Here is an 18,926-nt window from a genome sequence, read left to right as displayed (position 1 = left end):
TGATGACTTCATGTAGGTGTTGAAGATGTAGATACTCAATGTTGATGTAGATCATTTGGAGAAATCCATTGGAGTGAATTGCACTTTCAATACCTACATGGGTTAGTCCCACAAGGAACATACAAGGATATCCATAGACATATAGTGAAATACACATATGATGTTGTCCATGAAAGCATTAGGTTGCCTTGTTCCTTGTCTTAGCAACAAGAGGGTTTGTGACTCCTTGAACTAGTGCAAGATGTCAAAGTTGATTGCACTTGTCCTTGCCAAAATGAATATGAGTGAAGTATGTTGGCGGAGTCACCCTCAAGAACTCTCTAGTTCTTCTTCTTTGGGATCCACATCATCTTGATGGGCATCCTTGGAGTTGTAGTCGTACTTGATGAAGTAGAACTTGATGTAGTCTTGGGAACCCACTTGACCAAGGCCTTTGGAGCTTCTTCAAATGAATCGATCTCTTCTTGAAGCTTGTACTTGCCTTTTAGCTTGTGGTCTTGTGGTGGAAGATCATCTTGAGCTTGTGTTCCCTTGAAAGAAGTGGGATCATACTTCTCTTGTTGAGTAACAAACTTCGTCTTGGGGTATTGATCTTCTTCCCACTCAACTCGAATGGCATTGAACTTGCATTCAAAACCAACACCTTGATTCTTCCGGTGCCTTCCTTGCTTGTGTACAATTTCCTCAAATTGCTTACTTACAGCAAGGCTCTTGTAAACACCTTTCTCTATAATTCCCTTCAATAAGCTATTTTCTTACTCAAGTGTAACTTGGCTAATAGAATCATTAGTGGAATCAAGAGAACTACTAGAAGCAACAATATTGGATTTAACATGATTATTGTTACTACTAGAAGAAGAATCTTTCTTGCTCTTGTTGCTAGATTTTACTTGTGGCGTGTAAGTAGACAAGAGTAAACGCTTGGCAATGTAAGAAGAAATTTTCTTACGAAGATCATCATTGATTGCTTTCAAGAACCCATGCTCTTGCTCTAGATTGAGCTTCTCAAAGCGTAGCTTCTCATGAGTCTTTAAGAGCTCTCGATGATCCTCTAAGGTAGTTTCATGAGCTAACTTAAGAGTGTTTAGTTCTTTAGTTAGACGCTCAATCTCCTTCTTATCATTGTCATTCGTTTCATCTTGGTTAGCATGATTAATAGAAATGTCATCATAGTTTTCATCACTAGAGTTGTCAACAACTAAATCATCATCACCTAGCAAATCATCTTCGTCACTATTGAAATCAACATACTCAGGGTGTGATACCTTGGGGCCTTTAGCCATGAAGCATCTTCCAATCCCTTCATTTGGTGAGTCAAATATGTCGTAGGAGTTGGATGGCACAAGTGCAAGACCGGCAACACCTTCATCTTGAGTATATTCGAAGTCGGATTGATAACTTCTCTCGGAGTAGTTGTCGGAGTCGGAGCCAGATACCCATTCACCAACATGAGCTTGATGTCTTTGTCTTGTGTAGCTCTTTGATGACTTGTCCTTCCTTTCCGAATCCTTGTTTCTGCGAGAGGGTCTTCATTCATAACGATCATCTCTACTCCTTCTCTCTCTTGGTGGTGATTCCTCTCTTTTGCTTCTCCTTTTAGGTGAGTCTTCTCTTCTTTTGTAGGGAGCCGTACACTCACTAGGAGTGCAAGTGAGTGGGTCCCACCAACTATAACAAAAGAGTAGGGAGATAGTTTTTTTTTACTTTTCTCTTTTTAACGAAAGGGCCCACGCATGAGTGGCACAAATTAATGAGTTTCAATTTTACCCGATTGCTGGTTGCCGTTACCAGGGGCATTTTGGACAAAGATCACAGTCAATGTCTTTGACTAGACGGAAATGACACGGAAGGGCATTCCTGCAAGGACACCTAAAGAATGAGGGGCATATTTGAGCACAATTGAAAAATAGGGGTATATCTAAGTAGCGGATTTGAGTTAATGGCTGAAATGTGAATGACCCATTTCGTTTTCCCACCCTACGAGATGCTTTTTCCAGTGTATTTCACGGGCCTACTCATATTTCAAACAAATTACAACATTGTCACTTTTAAGACAAATTTGCACATAACTATATCATTGCCTAAATAAAACCTCCCGCCAGCTTCGCACCGACGATAGAGAGAGTGTCGTTGCAAAGAAGAGGGAGCATGAACCACCATACTGCAATATGTCGTGCTAGGGGGACACCTAGATGGAGAAAAGGGGGGCACAACCTCGTCTCTGCTGCGAAAACACCCAAGGGGAACATTACCCCAACCCCTGAGGCTTGGTCATTCGCCATCGAAGTGATTAGCTGTTTGCCACACCACCACCACATAGTGCCTGAAAAACAACACCATTACCTTGACACTAACATGAAGTCAATATGATGTTCTAGGCAAACTACCCTAGTCCTCCATACAAAAGCATAATGAGGTCAATATAATGTTCTCATGTGCGGTTACGTTATCTTTTCACGCAGTGATTTACTAGTAGGCGGGTACGTGCACAACTCGTGCAAGGTTCAATTGATGGATGCAAATCTTGCTTCCTTCAAACACAATACTTTGCATGTCTGGCTTTATTGAGTCTACTGCTGCAGCTGTTCTATTTTGTATGTAAGGCTTCACATATTTAGAATGAGTATCTTGCTCTACAGCCAGCTTAAAAAAGTTTCACTAAGAGTTTCCAACTCTAGTTGATGAGATCAGTGCACATACCACAAATGTTCACAAACTGTCCGTCAGTGCGTGTGTCGTGACTAGCTACACGCATAAATGGATACACATACAAGTGAACTTTTCCAACATTGACACGTAGCGATGATTCTAGAAATTAGTAGTGCAAATCCATAATATTAAATCATTTGATGAACCCTAACAACGGACCACTTTTTTGTTACCTTGAAGTTCAAAAGCTTAAAACTCATATACCATATAATAGTATAGTTATAAACAATCATCCTGTCAGAAAAAACTCACCATACTTCACATGCGAAACTCGGTATTCTGCAGGGTGTAGGATAACATGAACAATTTCAAACGAATCACTCTCGCACATTGAAGAAAATCGCAATATCTTCAGCGATGCAGTCTAGGTTATGTATGCCTATGATTCTGCTGTGCCCCATCCTCCCTTGGTAGTAGAAAATATATGAAAACATAAAGTGTTATGATATTCAAATGGGTTAATCTCACAATTAGTGGCCAAAACATGTGAAATTTGGCAAAATTTAGCTGTTCGTCCTGGGTGCTCGTCTTCTCGAGCTCCGCTTCCAGAAAAACCCCACGACGACGGCTCGCAAACCCTCTCCCTCCCCCCTCTCCCTCCCCCCTCTCCGTCTCTTTCCGAGCAGCGACCGGAAGCGCACACGCCCGCCAGTGCACCCCATCAAGGAGCGCTTCCACAACGTCGCCGCCCGCCGGGATGGAGGCCGCGGCGGCGGCCTCCGACGAAACCCTAGCCGCCGTTTTCGCCCAGCTCAAGCCCCACACCATCGCCCTCCTGGACGTCCTCCGCAGCCGCTCCCCCGCCTCCAATTCCGCCGCCGCCTCCTCCCTCCGCGCCATGGGCGCCTTCTTCCGCTCCGTCCCTGCCCCCGCCTTGCAGCCCTGCTTCGAGTACGTATACGCCCGCTCCTCTTCCCCCGTACGCCCCGCTGCTTGAGGAAAATATGCTCTCCTTATATTGTATGCGTGTGTCTTTGATTTGTGATCTAATCTCGGTGCCCTGTCCTTCTATCTAGCTATACGGCGTTTCCATTGCTCATGCTCCTAGATGCAGCGGTGCAGTGCAGGAAGGAAGGCAAGGCAGCGGGGCAGGGTGTCGGGGAGCTTGTCATCACCGATGCCATCGCCGAAGGCGGGCTTGCTTGCCTTGAGTTGCTCCTCACCAAGTGCCGCCTCACCTCGCTCAATCAGGTGATTAATTCCGCTAACCCATGATTCTGCAGTGTAGTCTAGTCTCTAGCAACCTAACTAGAACGTGTTAAGTAGCTGCTTACTAGAACTTGATTTTAGAAATTTATTTCTGAACTACTAACTATAGCCATATGGTACAAAGCATCTCCACACTTTTAAGCACACATTGAGTAGATCATGTGGGTTATTTTCTGTTGGTGAATCTACCAAGTTTTTCACACATGTTATATAGTTTTGTTTGGCATGCTAGATGGTCGCGTTGCTGAAAAAGTTGACATCTGGGGCAATACTTTCACCTTCGGAGGCTTCTGAAGAATTCCGCCTAGGCATCATAAGATGCTTCAGAGCCATGATTCTGCAGCTGCAATCATGCTCGGATAAGTCCTGTTCGTGTAATCAAGCAACTGTATTACCTACGAGCCCAATCATTCTAAGTTCGGAAATTGGTAGTGTGGTTCACCCAAAGCATTCTGCAAAACCAGAGGAGTGCTTGCTTGCATTCCTCCGATCAGAAAATGCTTCACCTGCTGTCGGACATTGGCTCTCACTTCTTCTACAGGTATAGTGTTTATTCCTGAACATATGTATGGACACACTTCTTTTTGCTGTTACTTTTCTTTTTGTTTATATAGTGCCTTTGCCACCCAGTTATTCTTTATTTTCCCACAAAAACTATTCTATTATTTGTGCACACATGTTATGTAATAACCATGTGTTAGTAAGATGGAACTAATTTGGTTCATTTCATATGGAAGTCATCAGAATTTGAGGCATCAAGAGGTCACCGTGGCAGCGCAGGTGTTAGAAAGGAATCATTGCTCGCATTGCGTGTTCTTATTGCCAAGGTGAGATGTTCTGTGTGACAGCAGTAGCTTGCTAGATGAGATGCTTCTACTATCTTCAGTCAAAAATTCTTAATCGTTTATTAACTAAAACTCTGCCTTGCTAGTATTTAACCCCCCTCCCCTCACCTCCAAAAAAGACCCGCGACAAAAACATTATTTCATAAAAAGATAAAATTACAAGAAATGAGGAAATGTTACATGGTTAGCTGTCGCATTGACATATTACTCCAGGTAATGATTTTTACTCATTTGAAGCAAAAAGGAATGGGATATACAAGAGATACTTAAATATCCTAGATGATTTAAATACCGAGCGGCCAGCGGTACTCTGATTGCAACAATAAAAGTTGGTGTCATCTTTACGTTTGGCATACCTGTATCTTTCCTGTAGGCATGATTCCTCTTTGCATAGAAGCATGGTTGAATCGTCTTTAATTATTTTGAGCGTTGCTTCTGGTGAGATTTTTCTTAATTATGTTCACAATTTAGTAAAAGTTGTCTTTGTTGTTTAGGTAGGTTCTGCTGATGCACTTGCCTTTTTCCTTCCTGGTATCGTCAGTCGTCTTGGAAAGCTTCTCTACACATCTAAGACAATGATTAGCGGCGCTGCTGGGAGTGCTTTGAGCATTGAGCAAGCCATTCTTGGATTGACTGACGCTTTGATGATAGTCCTATGTGACAAGGAAAATTTCAGTGCACTTGATATTCCTAGTGACAGTAGTTCTGCCCAATGTTCTGGTGGCAGTGGTTCTAGTGACCATGTATTGCTGAAGCTTCGCCAGTTGCCAACCAAAACGTTTTCTGAACAGACAGGCAATTCTGAAACTACAGAAGACACTACCTCTGATGTCAGTAATAACTCTGCTGATAGAAGAGCACTGCATGTAAAACGCACAAGAAAATGGCTCGAGGAAACAGCAACTAATGTTGGCAAATTGTTTACGGAGACATTTCCACATGTATATTTACCTCCCTCCCCACTGCGCGTTATTTTATAAATTAGCATCCTTCTAAGTCATTTTAATACTCTATCCTTCTTGCAGCTTTCTGTTCACTCATCTGAGAAAGTAAGGAGGTCGGTGGTTATTGGTGTAAGGGGGCTGTTGTCTAGTTGCAGCCTCACATTAATGAGAAGCAAGATGTTACTTGTGGTAAGTTTGTAAATTCTTATTTTTCGACTTGTGGAAAGCAGAAGAAAATGTTAGTTATGCAGTTGCTCACATGGTCTACAACTTTGCCATCAATATGCAGCATGTCTTTTATGCTTTGAAATTCATTCACTATGCATTCATACTTTTGGCCCAGCCATCCTGCAAAAAGGAAAGAGGAAAATCTTTGGCTCAGCCAGCATCTCCACATACTTGGCTGGAAGCTCTATTAACTTCTAACTCCACATCGTTAATTGCAGGAGTGCTTATGTGTTCTAGCATGTGATGATGCGGCAACTGTGTCTGAGGCTGCACAAGATTCTCTTGATTATCTTTTCTTGAAGGGTCAACATTTTCTATCAGGAAATGAGGTTTCTGATATATTTACCAGGTTTGTGTTATTTTTTCTTGAAACAACACAGTTTACATTGTGAGAAAGTTCTCAACTTTTTTGCATGTAAGACAGGCTGCTTGAAAAGTTACCGCAAGTGGTACTTGGAAGCGAGGAGATCACTGCCCTTTCTCATGCCAGGAAACTGTTGGCTCTAACTTTCTATGCCGGCCCTCAGTTTCTGATAAATCACCTTCATCGCTCTCCTGTAAGTAACTTACAATTCCTTTCTTTAGATCAACAACTCTTCAGTTGACTTTTGACTTGATTTTTATTGCACTGGCAGGTTGTTGCTGCTCGCTTCTTCGATTGTTTGGGTTTATGCATTAGTCATAGCTCACAGTTTTCTGGTTCCATGGACAAGCTGATTGTATCAAAGCCACTATCTGTTGGATATCTGTATTCAGTTGCTGAGTTAAAGAATGGAGCCTATGTTAATGATGCAAGTCACAGTTCTCACTCTCAGTATGCAACGTCTTCATCTGCAGGCCCAAAAATATCTGTTATTGGGGACAATGGTTTGCCAAATGCAATAAATGGTACAGTTGAATATGAGCTCCCCCATGTACCTTCATGGTTTGTTCATGCAAGTAGCCAGAGGCTATACTCCGCTCTGGCAGGAATCATAAGGCTGGTTGGTCTTTCAACAGTTTCAGGTAATTTGTCAACTACTTTGAATGCTTTTGCCATACTTATGATTTTGGAGCTGTCCTGTTTGTTGCCTTTTACAGCGATGCAATTTATTACACTGAAATTTTGACCTGTTATGTTCTGTTGCTTGTGATGATGATAGGGCAAGGAACCAGTGCATCTTTATCTGTTTTTGTTGATATTCTACTCAATCAGTTCCGGAGGTTAAGCACTGAGCTGCGCGCTGAAGACACTCACAGATATGGTGTGCAGAGGTGGTACATGAAGAGTGATTCTGGACAAAAACTGCGCCAGGCAAGCTCTGCTGTTTGCATGCTCAATGAGCTCATATATGGTCTGTCAGATCAGTCTCTCTCTGTGTGTTTGCAATTATTCAACAAGAGTTCAGCACAAGTGGTAAGGGTACCTGGTCAAAATGACCACTTAACTTCAAGTGGTCTAAATAGCGGAGTAAGAGAAGTTTGGAAGATAAGTGAGCGAATGGACACTAAAGACGATATTATTCACTGTATTGGTAGTATACTACATGAGTATATGTGTCCGGAAGTGTGGGATCTTCCAACAGAACAGAACTCTGAGCTATGCCTAGCAGAACTTAATGTTCCAATGCATTTCTTCCGTGATACAACTGCACTACAACAAGTAAGTATGCATTGCTGCAATTCTTCAATAGTTTTTTAAAGTATTTTTTTTCTTGTTCCAGTTTTAACTGTATTTCAACTTTTGTTCTTCTCCATCAGGTAATGCTTGACGGGATTGGGGTCTTTGGTATTATTCTTGGTCAAGATTTTGCACAGAGTGGGTTTATGCACTCTTCACTTTATCTTCTACTCCGGAAACTTATCAGCTCAAGTGCACAAATTAGAATTGCGTCAGATGCTGTCTTAAGAACACTTGCTGCCGCTGGTGGTTACTCTACGGTAATTGATGACTGTAGTTCATGTAAAATTCTTTTACTGTCATAATTGGAATTAGCGTTTATGTTTTTCTTCCTGTGCAGGTTGGCCAATTCGTTGTGGCGAATGCAGATTACATTGTCGACTCTCTTTGCAGACAATTGCGCCATCTAGACCTCAACCCCCACGTCCCTGATATTCTTGCTTCCATGCTGTGTTACATTGGTGCTTCTCGTGACATTTTACCATTTTTGGAAGAACCGGTATGATAGGGATGGTTATTAATCTTCCCCATTTCATCTTTTTACATGGTGAAGTGCTTTTGTACCCTCATATAACAAGCTGCCTTGTAAAGCATCAGTTGCCAATTAGTCAAACCAATTGCACTTTATGGCTTTCGAAGTTCGAGCACTTACCCTTCTGAGATCACTTCCCTTTTTTTATTATACCAAGAGGATATGATGATGCATGAGGAAGTAAAGGACAAATGATGCCCTTTGTCCAAAACGAAACATGATTATTTTTGAAGTTTTGAAGCCAGTTTCATATGTTAATTTTTATTGCAATACATGTAATATTTACAGATGCGGGCAGTTTCTTCAGAGCTGGAGGTTCTTGGTAGGCATGATCATCCCCATCTAACTGTTCCATTTCTGAAGGTATTATGATATACAATTACAAAATTTGGTATCATGTGATGGCCGCTCGATTGTTCTACTAAATGGGCATTCACTTATAGCGTGTGTGCATGGTGCTGGCTGGGATTTCAAATTTCAGTTACTGGTTTTACCATTTTAACTATCACGTGCTATTGGCAAGGTTTTATTGTATATCTGTTAAGGCTATTCATCAACGGTTTTCCAAACCCGTTCAAACAGTGCACGCAGTGCATGCAGTTGATCTGTGCAGATGATGGTGTCTTTTGGCACTGGCCTGGTTTTGCGCACTGTTTTGACCCAGCGGGTCAATGAACAGACATAGGCACATAGCTTTCGCGCCTGTCTTATATCTTGGATGAGGGTTTGATAGTCTACCTATGGTTTGTGCCATGTTGATTATTGAGTATGCAAGCTAAGAGTGCAGTGACAATAGTACATAGATAGATACATTGTCTGTTCTGATTGGCCTACCATCTAATTTGTTATGAGGTGATCGTGGTTCAATGGTCAAATAAAGTGTGGTACAAAGCGACTAGTAGTGCTATTTTGTCTGTATTAGCATCCAAGTGGTGAAATTAGTTGGAAAACGACATCTCTATGTTTTTTCTTCTTCTGATAAAATATATGCACATGTGTTTGAACTGGTGAAGTCTACACATTTTGTACAGAACTCTGTACAATTAAAGCCCAATTGTTGATTTGTCTCTGATTCTCTTGTATTAATGTTGTGCTCATTGGTGCATTCAGAATTCTGGACCACCTACCTGTTATTCATCTCTTTCTCTGGTCATGTTTTGCTTGTGCACTAATACATGTTTCACTGAGCAAGTTCTTCCTTTCTTTATTTTTTGGGTTTCTCTAGGCAGTCTTTGAGATCGCCAAGGCATGTACTCATGAATCTATTAGCTTACCAGATGAGGTGCAATCATTTTCTGTGAAGGTCAGATCAGAGCATCAAGCAGTTGAAAGTTTGATAGAGAAGAGAAGAGAAACCAGCGTAATGCCTGGTAATGCTCGACAGGACCCAGTTTTAGAGTTCATTTATTCATGAAGTCTTATTCACATAGTTGCTTTCTCATAACCTGTTTTGTGATTGCATCAGGTACAATGGATGTTGATCCCCAGCCTGATTTTCTGAGCTTGGAATATTGGGAGGATTTACTTTGCAATCTAAATGATATGAGAAAATACAGGAGAATAGTTGCATCTCTGGCTGGGTCTTGCTTATCAGCTGCCACCCCACTTCTCTCCTCAACCAAGGAAGCAGCATGTCTTGTGGCCCTAGACATCGTGGAGGTATTTCTTTCTGTCTGCTAATTATGCAACAGTGCATTGTGATAAAGCGCAAGTTCTAATCCCATTTCATAGGATATTTCACTTGCGGGGTCATTTATAGGTTTCTTTATTTTACCTGCTTTGCTGACCATTTTGTTTTGGCAATAGCTTTTGGCCATCTTTTGGCATCCTTCATACTGGTCTTCTGTCTGGTACAATAACTTGAGCTAGCTATTGTCTATTCTGTATCTCGAGGAATGCAAATTCTACAGTATAAAACCGGGGAGGAGGTTTCCTATAATGTGGTTGTGTACTTGTATGTCGCATATGGCTGTTTTCATTTCCTTTCGGTGTTAATAGTACTAACTAAGCTATTACATCACCCCATTTAACAGCTTTAGCAAACCTGATACCTTGCTTTACTTGGCAGCATAGCTCTTAGATATCATTCTGTTGTGACTTAATGTTGAATAAAGTAAAAATTTCAGCCATTCATTGACAAACACCGGTTACTTCATCCTGACAATTAAGTTCTCTGGCATTTCTTGTCACAGTAAAATTGTTCTTTGCCATCTGCAGAATGCTGTTGTATCTATTGCCAAGGTTGAGGACGCGTATAAGTGTGAAATTGAAATCAAAGCTGTTATCAAGGAGGCAGTTCAGCAATTGTCCTTGGATGAACTTCTTGATGATATGGACACTGCTGAAGATGTTGACGAGAATAGACTACTCCCAGCTATGAACAAACTATGGCCATACCTGGTTATCTGTCTTAAGAACAAGATCTCAATGGTGCAGTTTCTTCACATCTGATATTTTTGCATCGTGTAAATTACTGTTCTCTTGGTACTTGCTTCTTTGGTTTTCTAGAATAAATGCTTACATGAAATGTTTACCTTTTAGCTTCCTAAATTATATCACACTTCAGTGGTAATATTTCATTTCTCACCATCATGAAATCATGGTGTACTTCTACACATCATCCAATCAATGAGCCACATATTCTGCTGACTAGAATCAGATATAGCGCGTTGTGGTTGCCCGTGTCACATCTAAGTTCAGCATCTTCTTGTACCATTTGCGTTCTTGGATCCAAAGGGCTTCCTACAGCTACTTTGGAATCCAAATATTAAGTGTGAATATGATCAAACCCAAATTTCATTCCAATATTGCACATGTTACTTGTCATCATCCAGTAACCTCTCTTCTGAAGTGACACCTACTCTTTTTGTATCCTGTTTGATGACCTGCTGTATTTTGGTTGGTCCATCTATAATCCCACTCCTCTATGAGATCAACTTTGCTTTTGAAGTAAAACTGACCACGACTATATTCTGAAGAACATGTGCCACCAGATTTTTTATCTGTGCTCCAGAGGATATGTGTTGATTCTTAATGCAGATGAATAGTTCATATTATTTACATACGTGAACAATATGGCCCGAACATCACCCCAGTTCAATGAATGATGTTGTACTTGCACCCATTTAACTTAGAGCAACATTACCTCTTTTTTTTGCCTTCATTGAATGCTAGAGTTCATCTACAATTTGGTAGTCATGGAACATATGCTCTCCAACTGACCAAAACATAAAATTCCAATTCACTGCATGAAATAATCTGCAATATTGGTTTGTACGTTTAGTACCTACTCCCTCCGTTCCTAAATATAAGTCTTTTTAGACATTTCAAATGGAATACAACATACGGATGTATGTGGACATATTTTAGAGTGTAGATCCACTCATTTTACTCCGTATGTAGTCACTTGTTGGAATCTCTAGAAAGACTTATATTTGGGAACGGAGGGAGTAGTACAGAATTTGTTGGCTTGGATATGGAATCTCTGATCACCTACTTAGATTTCAAATTTACTTTTGGCACGATAATATTGAGTCTATGAGCTGCTAGACTGGATAAATTTCAGTTACCCGTTTCTCTGTTTCCAGTCTTACTGTAAAATATGTGAGTTATATATGATATCTACTCTCACTGGAATAAGGTTTTTGCAGCCTATTGTCAGAAGATGCACAGAAGTTTTAGGCAGAACCATTCAAATATCTGGTGGTAATTTTTTTGTACGCCGGTTTCATAAGGATGGATACATTATTTGGAGGTTGCTGGCCTTGTCTCCATTCCGACGGAAAACACTGTCATCAATGGATGAAAAAGCAATTATTTTACCATATAGGAATACCTCACTTACCTCAGAGGAACCTATGGCTGAGATATCCAGCCAAAAGATTCAGATTGCAGTCTTGGACATGATCACTGAAATATCTTCCCACAAAAGGAGTGCTATTGCATTGGAAAGTGTGTTGAAGAAGATCTGTGGCCTTGTGGTAGGGATTGCTTATAGTGGTTTGATAGGTCTGCGAGAAGCTGCTATAAGGGCACTGACTGGACTTGCCTGTATGGATGCTGACCTCGTGTGGCTTCTTCTGGCAGATGTGTATCATTCACTGAACCAAAGGGATATGCCCTTACCACCTATTCAAGATCTGGTGGAGTTATGTGATCTTTTGCCCCCTCCAATGTCCTCTAGAGAGTACCTCTTTGTGCAGTATGGTGGTGAGGGTGTTAGATATGATATAGATCCTTCATCTGTGCATGAGGTGTTCAAAAGGATGCAGGACACAGTTTTCAAATGATAGCAGGCAAACCACAAAGCTTTGTCAGTTGGATTCTTGTCTTGTGAATTTACTGTTAGTGCATTTATATATTTGAAAGGTCTACCATGTATCCTAGGTGTGTTGAATCCATGGTGCGTTATCTACGCATTGGAGAGGACATTGTGTCTCTCTCATGCTGAGGTTAGTCATGAAAGTTCTCTTCGCCACTAACAGAGGTTCACCTTTTTCTCTGTAATTGCATGCAAATAAAGGTTTCTTAAATGATTAAATTTGGAAAGCACCTGGTTGAACAAGAGAACAGAAAATATCAAAGGTTAACACTCATTATGTGTCTTAGCACTATGGAAACTGTTACTTAATAAATCAGGGGGGAACTCCTTCAACTAAAATGAAGTATTATGGAAACTGTTTAAGAGCTAGATTATATTTTCCGATGTGTTTTCACTCGAATTTGGAGTCACAGATTGGTGCTTAGTGAAATAGTTCCATCGCTACTTCCAAACATCTTATACTTCTGCTGCTGGACTGCTGGCACTTGTGGTTTCTTGCTAAACATGAACACATCAATGTTAGAGGAATAACACACCTAAAAGTTGTTGGGAGAAAGAGGATATATTTATATAACATAATTCAATGTTATTTTCCCCATATCTGAATGGTACCCGTTAAGGTTAGTCACAGGCACGCTTATCATGTTGGAGATGGTATGCTTTCTATATAATTGAATCTACAGTGTTGATGTTATGTTTTCCGGTGATCTAGACATGAACAACAGAAATGAATTATGGATGGCCACTTCCCTCACAGTATATGTGTTTGAGCCCGTGCATCTGTACGTGATGGGTAACCTTGTTTTTAATGCAGAAACCATGATGATGAAGAGTGAACTCAACTACAAGGAAACTTTCTTGTTGTGTAAGCAGACGAAAAATGTGATCTGAGTTATGTATGCGATGTGGGCTGCCGTTTTTGTATCTTCAAGTCAACCGATAAAAGGAGGCAACCACTTGAGGACTTAGAATTGTTGTACCATAACAACAGTACAAGGCGACGCCATTTTCGTCCACAGTTTTTTTCACAGGGAAATGCCTCTGCTCTGTAATTATCTAGTCTACTAGAGAGAAAAGGTGGAGATTACAGGCTTCTGTTTTTTTTAGAATGTTCTCTAGGAGATGGTTATATCTGCCTGATACACATCTTATTTGCTGAGAAGCGTTGTGTTGCTGCCATATTCTCAGTTCTGTATTTGAAGCATGACAGGTGTCAGTTAATGTAGATGTACTGCCATTTTCTCAGTTCTGTATTTGAAGCGTGACTGGTCTCAATTGTTAATGTAGATGTACCTTAAGCAAGCTCTCGTATGGAAGGAGCAGTTGATCGCTTGAGTTTGATTCCCTTGCATTTTTGTACTGAAATTCTGGTTCCAAGCACAGCCCAGAGTTGTGTGAAATGTATCTAGCGATGCAAATTTGTGAACCTCAGGTACCCTCCCATATTCCTTAGTTAAATCAAATGAACTAAATTTTCAAAAATCATGTCTTCTGAAAATTTAGTTTGATTGAACTATAGAGGATCAGAGGGATCCTGTTTGAACCCGGACTCAGAAGCAATAATTGAATTCAGAGTTATCTGGCATGCAATCCATGTCATGGTGCTCAGGTAATTTTGGTTTAGTCGCCTGAGCTACGGAGCTGAAAATACTCTTACGATAAAGTAATGTGTACATTCCTTTTTAATAACACAAAAAATGTACACTAGTTACCAAGGAGCAAAAAGTGTATGGAGACGCCATACTGACAATATTTAGTTGATTCTGCCAGACTCTAGAAAACCACCAGAAAATTGTGTATCAAAGAGGGGGAAGAATGCTCCGTTGTAGGCTTGTAGCTCTGGTTTTCAACCTTGCAGATATGAATATTGACACCTATTACACATGTACAGTTAATCTAGTAAAGGGCTCCCCTCTTTGGCAAGAATAAACACGCCGCCTCCATCGCCTTTTGAAATCCTCAAGTCTTTGTCCAGGTAGGTTGTCAAAAGCCACGACTTGGCCTTGTTGTCGCCAGGAATCGGTACCTTGAGGGGTGGTTGCCCAGAGATGGACCCTGCAATGCTAGCAAATGCTCGCTGCAAAGGCTCCAGCAGCTCCTTAACAGGCCCTAGGCTGAACTTCTGTCCGAATATGGCGATCTGTTCAGGTAGATTTACCGATGATGATATCTCAGGAGGCTGGAAGCTCCCCTCTTTGAATTGGACCTTCATGAGAACAAGTAATGTGTCAGTTTGGCATATGTATGTTATCAAGGACGGCTTACACACATGGTAAAGGGCAACTTGTATTCTTGTAACTGATGAAACATCCAAGAAATCTTTTAATAACCATGATGTGCACCTCAAATATTTGGTACGAGAGATTTGCTTATCATCCTATATGCACAGTAACTAGGAGAACGACAGGTAGGTGGCAATACCGGTATCAAATGTGTCTGTTGAATGCTTGAGTTGAAGGCTTGCAGCCATGCTAGACTATATATCTCAGTCTAGCGCAACACAAAGGGGTCTCTCCCTAATTTACTAATTTGCATCCCATATTTCTTAAAAATAGCAAGTAGATGTAACTAGCGAAATGGTTTGACGAAGGGGCTATCTGGATTTCATAATACAAAGTGTTCTAAAATAACATTGATGAGAAGCAAATGTAACTAGCGAAATGATACAAAATGTTCTATTTGTAATTGAAGAAGCAAATTAACTCTTCCACATGACATGTCTGGAAAGCTGAAATAACCAATGCAGTATAAGCTGAGACTAGCATAACATTGACGAGAACCAGGTCTGTACCTCTATCCTTGATGGAGTTTGGACTTCAAAAGAAGCAGTTGCGCTGAATGAAAAGGAAGCAAATGGAGTCGAAATAGTTGAAGCATTAATTATTGTCATGCTTCTCGAGTCGATTTCTTGGGATATCTTATCAACTCTGGTGAATGGTGTTGCCCCGGCAAGCAGAATCGGTAGAAGCTCAGAATATGCTGTATACCTGAAAGTTGACGACCATGCACAATTAAGTAGGTACAAGTAACTGACTGGACCCCCTCAGTGCTAATGAGAATTCTTAGGCCTCCTTTGGTTTGGAGGAATTTCATAGGAATTCTAGAGGATAGGATTTTTTCCTTTAGAGCCCTTCGGTTCATAGGAATAGATTCCTATTCCTACATAGGATTGGTTCCTATCCTCCACATTTCGTAGGAAAATAAAAATCAGCCTAGACTCAATGGAAAAATTCCTTTGGTGTCAACCAAATGACGTCTCGTTTTCTATTCCTACTCGTAGGATTTGAGATACATGCCATCTCATTTCCTATAAAATTCCTATTCCTACGATAATCCTATCCTATGAACCAAAAGAGGCCTAAGAAGTTGATTGCTTACACAGTTTGGCCTCCTTTGGCTTATAGGATTTTTGTAGGAATGTATAGGATAGGGGTTTTAAAGGAAAAATTCCTTTGGAGCTCTTTGGTTTGTAGGAATGGATTCATTCCTATGTAGGATAGGAACCAATCCTTCAGATTTCAAAGAAAAGTGACATTATCCTGACTCAATGGAACAATTTCTATCCTATGCTTCAAATGACATCTCTTTCCCTATATGAATTGGGATACATGTCATCTCACTTCCTATTATTTTCCTATTCCTATGACATTCCTATCCTATTAACCAAAGGAGCCCTCAACTTAGAACACCCTTTGGTCAGAAGAACAACGGCAACAGCACGCAATCATTCAGTGGCTAAAATTCAAATAAAGCATTCCACTGACGTATCGAACTGACGATCGAAGTAGTGAGTACTAGCAAGTACAGATTGAGAGCAAGAAGTGGGAAGGCTCACAGGAGTATCCAGTTTCCGTCGAGCTCTGGCGCCTGGACGGGCGCGGACGTGGGATTGGCAGCCTCGAGCTGGGCCACGAGCTCCACGACCTCCCCCCTGACCTCCGAGGACGCCTTGAGGCCCAGGCCGGAGCCGTACACCGTGTCCACCAAGCACCGCTTCAGCTCCTCCCGCCCCTCGTCCTCCTTCGTAACCGGAGCCTCCTTCGCCTTGGGCGGCGTCGGCGTGGGCTCCCCGCCCCACTCGTCGTCGTTGGTAGGGGTGTCGGCGCCGGAGGGCTGCTCAGGCTCGGCCACCCCCGGCTCGCCCCACTCGTCGGTGACGCCGGGGCGCGAGCAACCCGGCGCGGAAGCGGGCGGCTCGCGGCCCCACTCGTCGTCGTCGACTGTAGGGTCGGGGATCTCGGCGTCGAGTGGGCTGCCTCCCGCGGCGGTGCGTACGGGGAGGCGGAGGCGGCGGGGCCGCCTGACTCGGAGGCCACCGACGCGCAGACGCGCGGCGGCGGCGGGGTTGGGGGAGAGGAGTAGGAGGGACGCGTGGGATGCGTGGCAGGAGGCGAAGAGGGGAGCCATGGATGAATGAATGAATGATTCCACTCCTCTTCTGTTGGCCTCTAGTCACTTGTGTGGGCGGGCGGGGAGGGGAGAGCCCAAACAGCGATTTTCTTTCTTTTACGAAATCACCGCAGGAAAACCCTTAAAAATCGAGCTGTTTTTCTATTTGGTTTTTTCTCCATGAAATACGCACGAGTCATATAATACTCCTATATAAAGGATGTCGTAGTATCACCTTTCTGGGCTCGTCGAGGGCGAAGAGAGTCTCCTAGTCGTGCGTTGCCCGTTCGCTTGGGGAGGAGGCTCTCGGGGCGGGGCAAAGGATGGTGGAGTATCCGCCTTTCTATGCTCGTCGAGGGTGAAGATAGTCTCCTAACTGTCCATTGTCGGTTGGCTTGCGGCAGGAGACTCTCGGGGGCGAGGCGAGCCGTCCGATCAACCAGGACGGCTCAATGACTGGTGGATCCTTGGCGTACGAATCGCTATAGTCGGTGCGCGTCCATCATGAGTGGCCCGAGGATGCGCAATCGCTGCAGTTGGGCGAAGAGAGCTTCCCATCTGTCTGTTGCCGGGTGGCTTGCGGCGGGAGGCTCTCGGTGGCGAGGTGTGCTGTACGATCTGCCCGGACGGCTCGTCCCCGGGCAAACCGGCTAGAAGGTCGATGACGGGTGGACCGAAGGCGCGTGATCGCTACAGTCAGCGCATATTGTGACGCTCGGATAATTAAGCTACAGTAACCCTCTACTGATGATGCCACATCACCACGGTTACTGTTGATAAACTTATGTTGATTCAAGGGACATTTACATCTATGCCCCTAATTTGCGTCCATTCTTATATTTACCCCTAATTTCAAAGTCTGCTCAAATTTGCCCCTCCGCTGTTAGGTGCACTTACAGAAATACCCTTCTATGCCGTTACCGTCCGGTCAAAGCAGGTCAAAGCCGGTTAAAGGGCTTTGACCGTCCTAAAAAAATAGCAAAAAAATTTGAAAATTTGTGGGATCAAAGATACTCAGGTTCGCAAGGTGCGTGCAAAGCATGTTCTTTGTACATTCTAGGAGCTCGTGTCAGAGGAAAAGCAATAAATATGTAAGTATGTGAACAGTAAATTCAAAAAAATAGCAAGAAAATTCAAAAAATATGAAATTTTTTAGCATCAAAGAGGCTCGGGTCTGCAAGTTGCGTGCAAATTTTTGTTGTGTTTGGACATTGGAGGGGTTTGTGAAGAAAAAAACAAAATTTGGCTCAGGAAAAAACTTAAGAAAAAATGACTATTTTGTTTTTTCTTGCTAGAGCTCCTCGCATGTCATTTGATCACAAAAACTTGCAAGCACCTTGTGCACCCAAGCCACTTTGATGCCAAAAAAATTCATATTTTTTAAATTTTCTTGCTATTTTATTTCAAATTTATTGTTCACAAGCGTGCAGATTAATTGTTTTTCCTCGCCACGAGCTCCTGGAATGTCCAAATAGCACAAAAATTTGCACACACCTTGGGCACATGAGTATCTTCGATCTCACAAAATTTTACATTTTTTTAGATTTTTTTGCTATTTTTTTCAGGACGGTCAAAGCTGTTTGACCAGACGGTAACGACACAGAAGGGCATTTCTATAAGGACACCTAACGGCGGAGGAGCAAATTTGAGCAGGCTTTCGAATTAGGGGTATATCTGATTAGGTGGTTCGAGTTAGGGACAGAAATGCAAATGGCCCTTGATTCAAACCCCGTTCAAATTCAAATTTTAAAATTGGGTCAAACAATGAAAGTTTTCCAACATAAAAACTACCTCTTTTGGATTCCCAAGTGCCCCTGAAAATTTATTTAGTGGTCCAGCAACAATTAAAATTGGCCTTTCCAATTTTTAAAAATGGTTAGACAATTTCTTTTAGCCTCAAACTTTTTGTGACTCCTAAAAATAATGTACTTAATTTATGTGAGAAGTCTTATATCTAACAAAACTCATTTAGTCTTACTTTTAAAATGGAAAAAAACAGAAAAGAAAATGGAAAAGGAGAAAAAGAAAAGGGGCAAAGTGCTCTGTGCACTTAGGCCTGCCAACAAAGTGGCCGACCCAGCCTGCTAAC

At 42.0% G+C, this 18,926-nt stretch overlaps 2 protein-coding genes across 7 annotated transcripts; one reads left to right on the top strand and one right to left on the bottom strand.

The window, feature by feature from the left end:
- The first annotated feature begins 3,281 nt into the window (after window positions 1–3,281).
- LOC123050302 (uncharacterized) lies at window positions 3,282–13,782 on the top strand. 6 transcript variants are annotated; one of them, XM_044473127.1, is made up of 18 exons: window positions 3,282–3,600; window positions 3,726–3,900; window positions 4,151–4,459; window positions 4,663–4,745; window positions 5,305–5,704; window positions 5,789–5,896; window positions 6,154–6,284; window positions 6,360–6,492; window positions 6,571–6,940; window positions 7,078–7,577; window positions 7,676–7,855; window positions 7,936–8,094; window positions 8,416–8,490; window positions 9,353–9,497; window positions 9,593–9,786; window positions 10,345–10,557; window positions 11,778–12,578; window positions 13,263–13,782. In XM_044473127.1, the coding sequence occupies exons 1-17, from the start codon at window positions 3,407–3,409 to the stop codon at window positions 12,414–12,416; spliced, it is 4,008 nt and encodes a 1,335-aa protein (XP_044329062.1). In that variant the 5' UTR covers window positions 3,282–3,406; the 3' UTR covers window positions 12,417–12,578; window positions 13,263–13,782. The 6 variants fall into 6 exon arrangements, with proteins under 6 accessions (XP_044329062.1, XP_044329055.1, XP_044329069.1 ...); XM_044473120.1 differs by having other exon boundaries at window positions 3,283–3,600; window positions 4,656–4,745; window positions 5,258–5,704; XM_044473134.1 differs by having other exon boundaries at window positions 3,315–3,600; window positions 3,764–3,900; window positions 4,656–4,745; window positions 5,258–5,704.
- A 265-nt stretch (window positions 13,783–14,047) lies between these two features.
- LOC123050348 (probable plastid-lipid-associated protein 3, chloroplastic) lies at window positions 14,048–16,910 on the bottom strand. The gene is made up of 3 exons (XM_044473159.1): window positions 16,284–16,910; window positions 15,240–15,435; window positions 14,048–14,654 (listed from the first exon to the last, which is right to left on the bottom strand). Exons 1-3 carry the CDS (start codon window positions 16,853–16,855, stop codon window positions 14,340–14,342), a joined length of 1,083 nt encoding a protein of 360 aa, XP_044329094.1. The 5' UTR covers window positions 16,856–16,910; the 3' UTR covers window positions 14,048–14,339.
- Window positions 16,911–18,926: the final 2,016 nt, after the last annotated feature.

This window comes from Triticum aestivum, chromosome 1A (genome assembly GCF_018294505.1).
Source record: "Triticum aestivum cultivar Chinese Spring chromosome 1A, IWGSC CS RefSeq v2.1, whole genome shotgun sequence".
NCBI classification, from domain to species: domain Eukaryota; kingdom Viridiplantae; phylum Streptophyta; class Magnoliopsida; order Poales; family Poaceae; genus Triticum; species Triticum aestivum.
This window is presented reverse-complemented; position numbering and strand designations above follow the sequence as displayed.

Excerpts from the sequence above, each read along its gene's own strand:
- LOC123050302 (XM_044473120.1), top strand. The coding sequence starts at position 3,407 with ATGGAGGCCGCGGCGGCGGCCTCCGACGAAACCCTAGCCGCCGTTTTC. Across the intron at positions 7,578-7,675 it reads ATACAACTGCACTACAACAA|GTAATGCTTGACGGGATTGG; the intron begins GTAAGTATGCAT and ends CTTCTCCATCAG. Across the intron at positions 8,095-8,415 it reads TACCATTTTTGGAAGAACCG|ATGCGGGCAGTTTCTTCAGA; the intron begins GTATGATAGGGA and ends TAATATTTACAG.
- LOC123050348 (XM_044473159.1), bottom strand. The coding sequence starts at position 16,855 with ATGGCTCCCCTCTTCGCCTCCTGCCACGCATCCCACGCGTCCCTCCTA. Across the intron at positions 15,436-16,283 it reads GACGGAAACTGGATACTCCT|GTATACAGCATATTCTGAGC; the intron begins GTGAGCCTTCCC and ends GTCAACTTTCAG. Across the intron at positions 14,655-15,239 it reads AAACTCCATCAAGGATAGAG|GTCCAATTCAAAGAGGGGAG; the intron begins GTACAGACCTGG and ends GTTCTCATGAAG.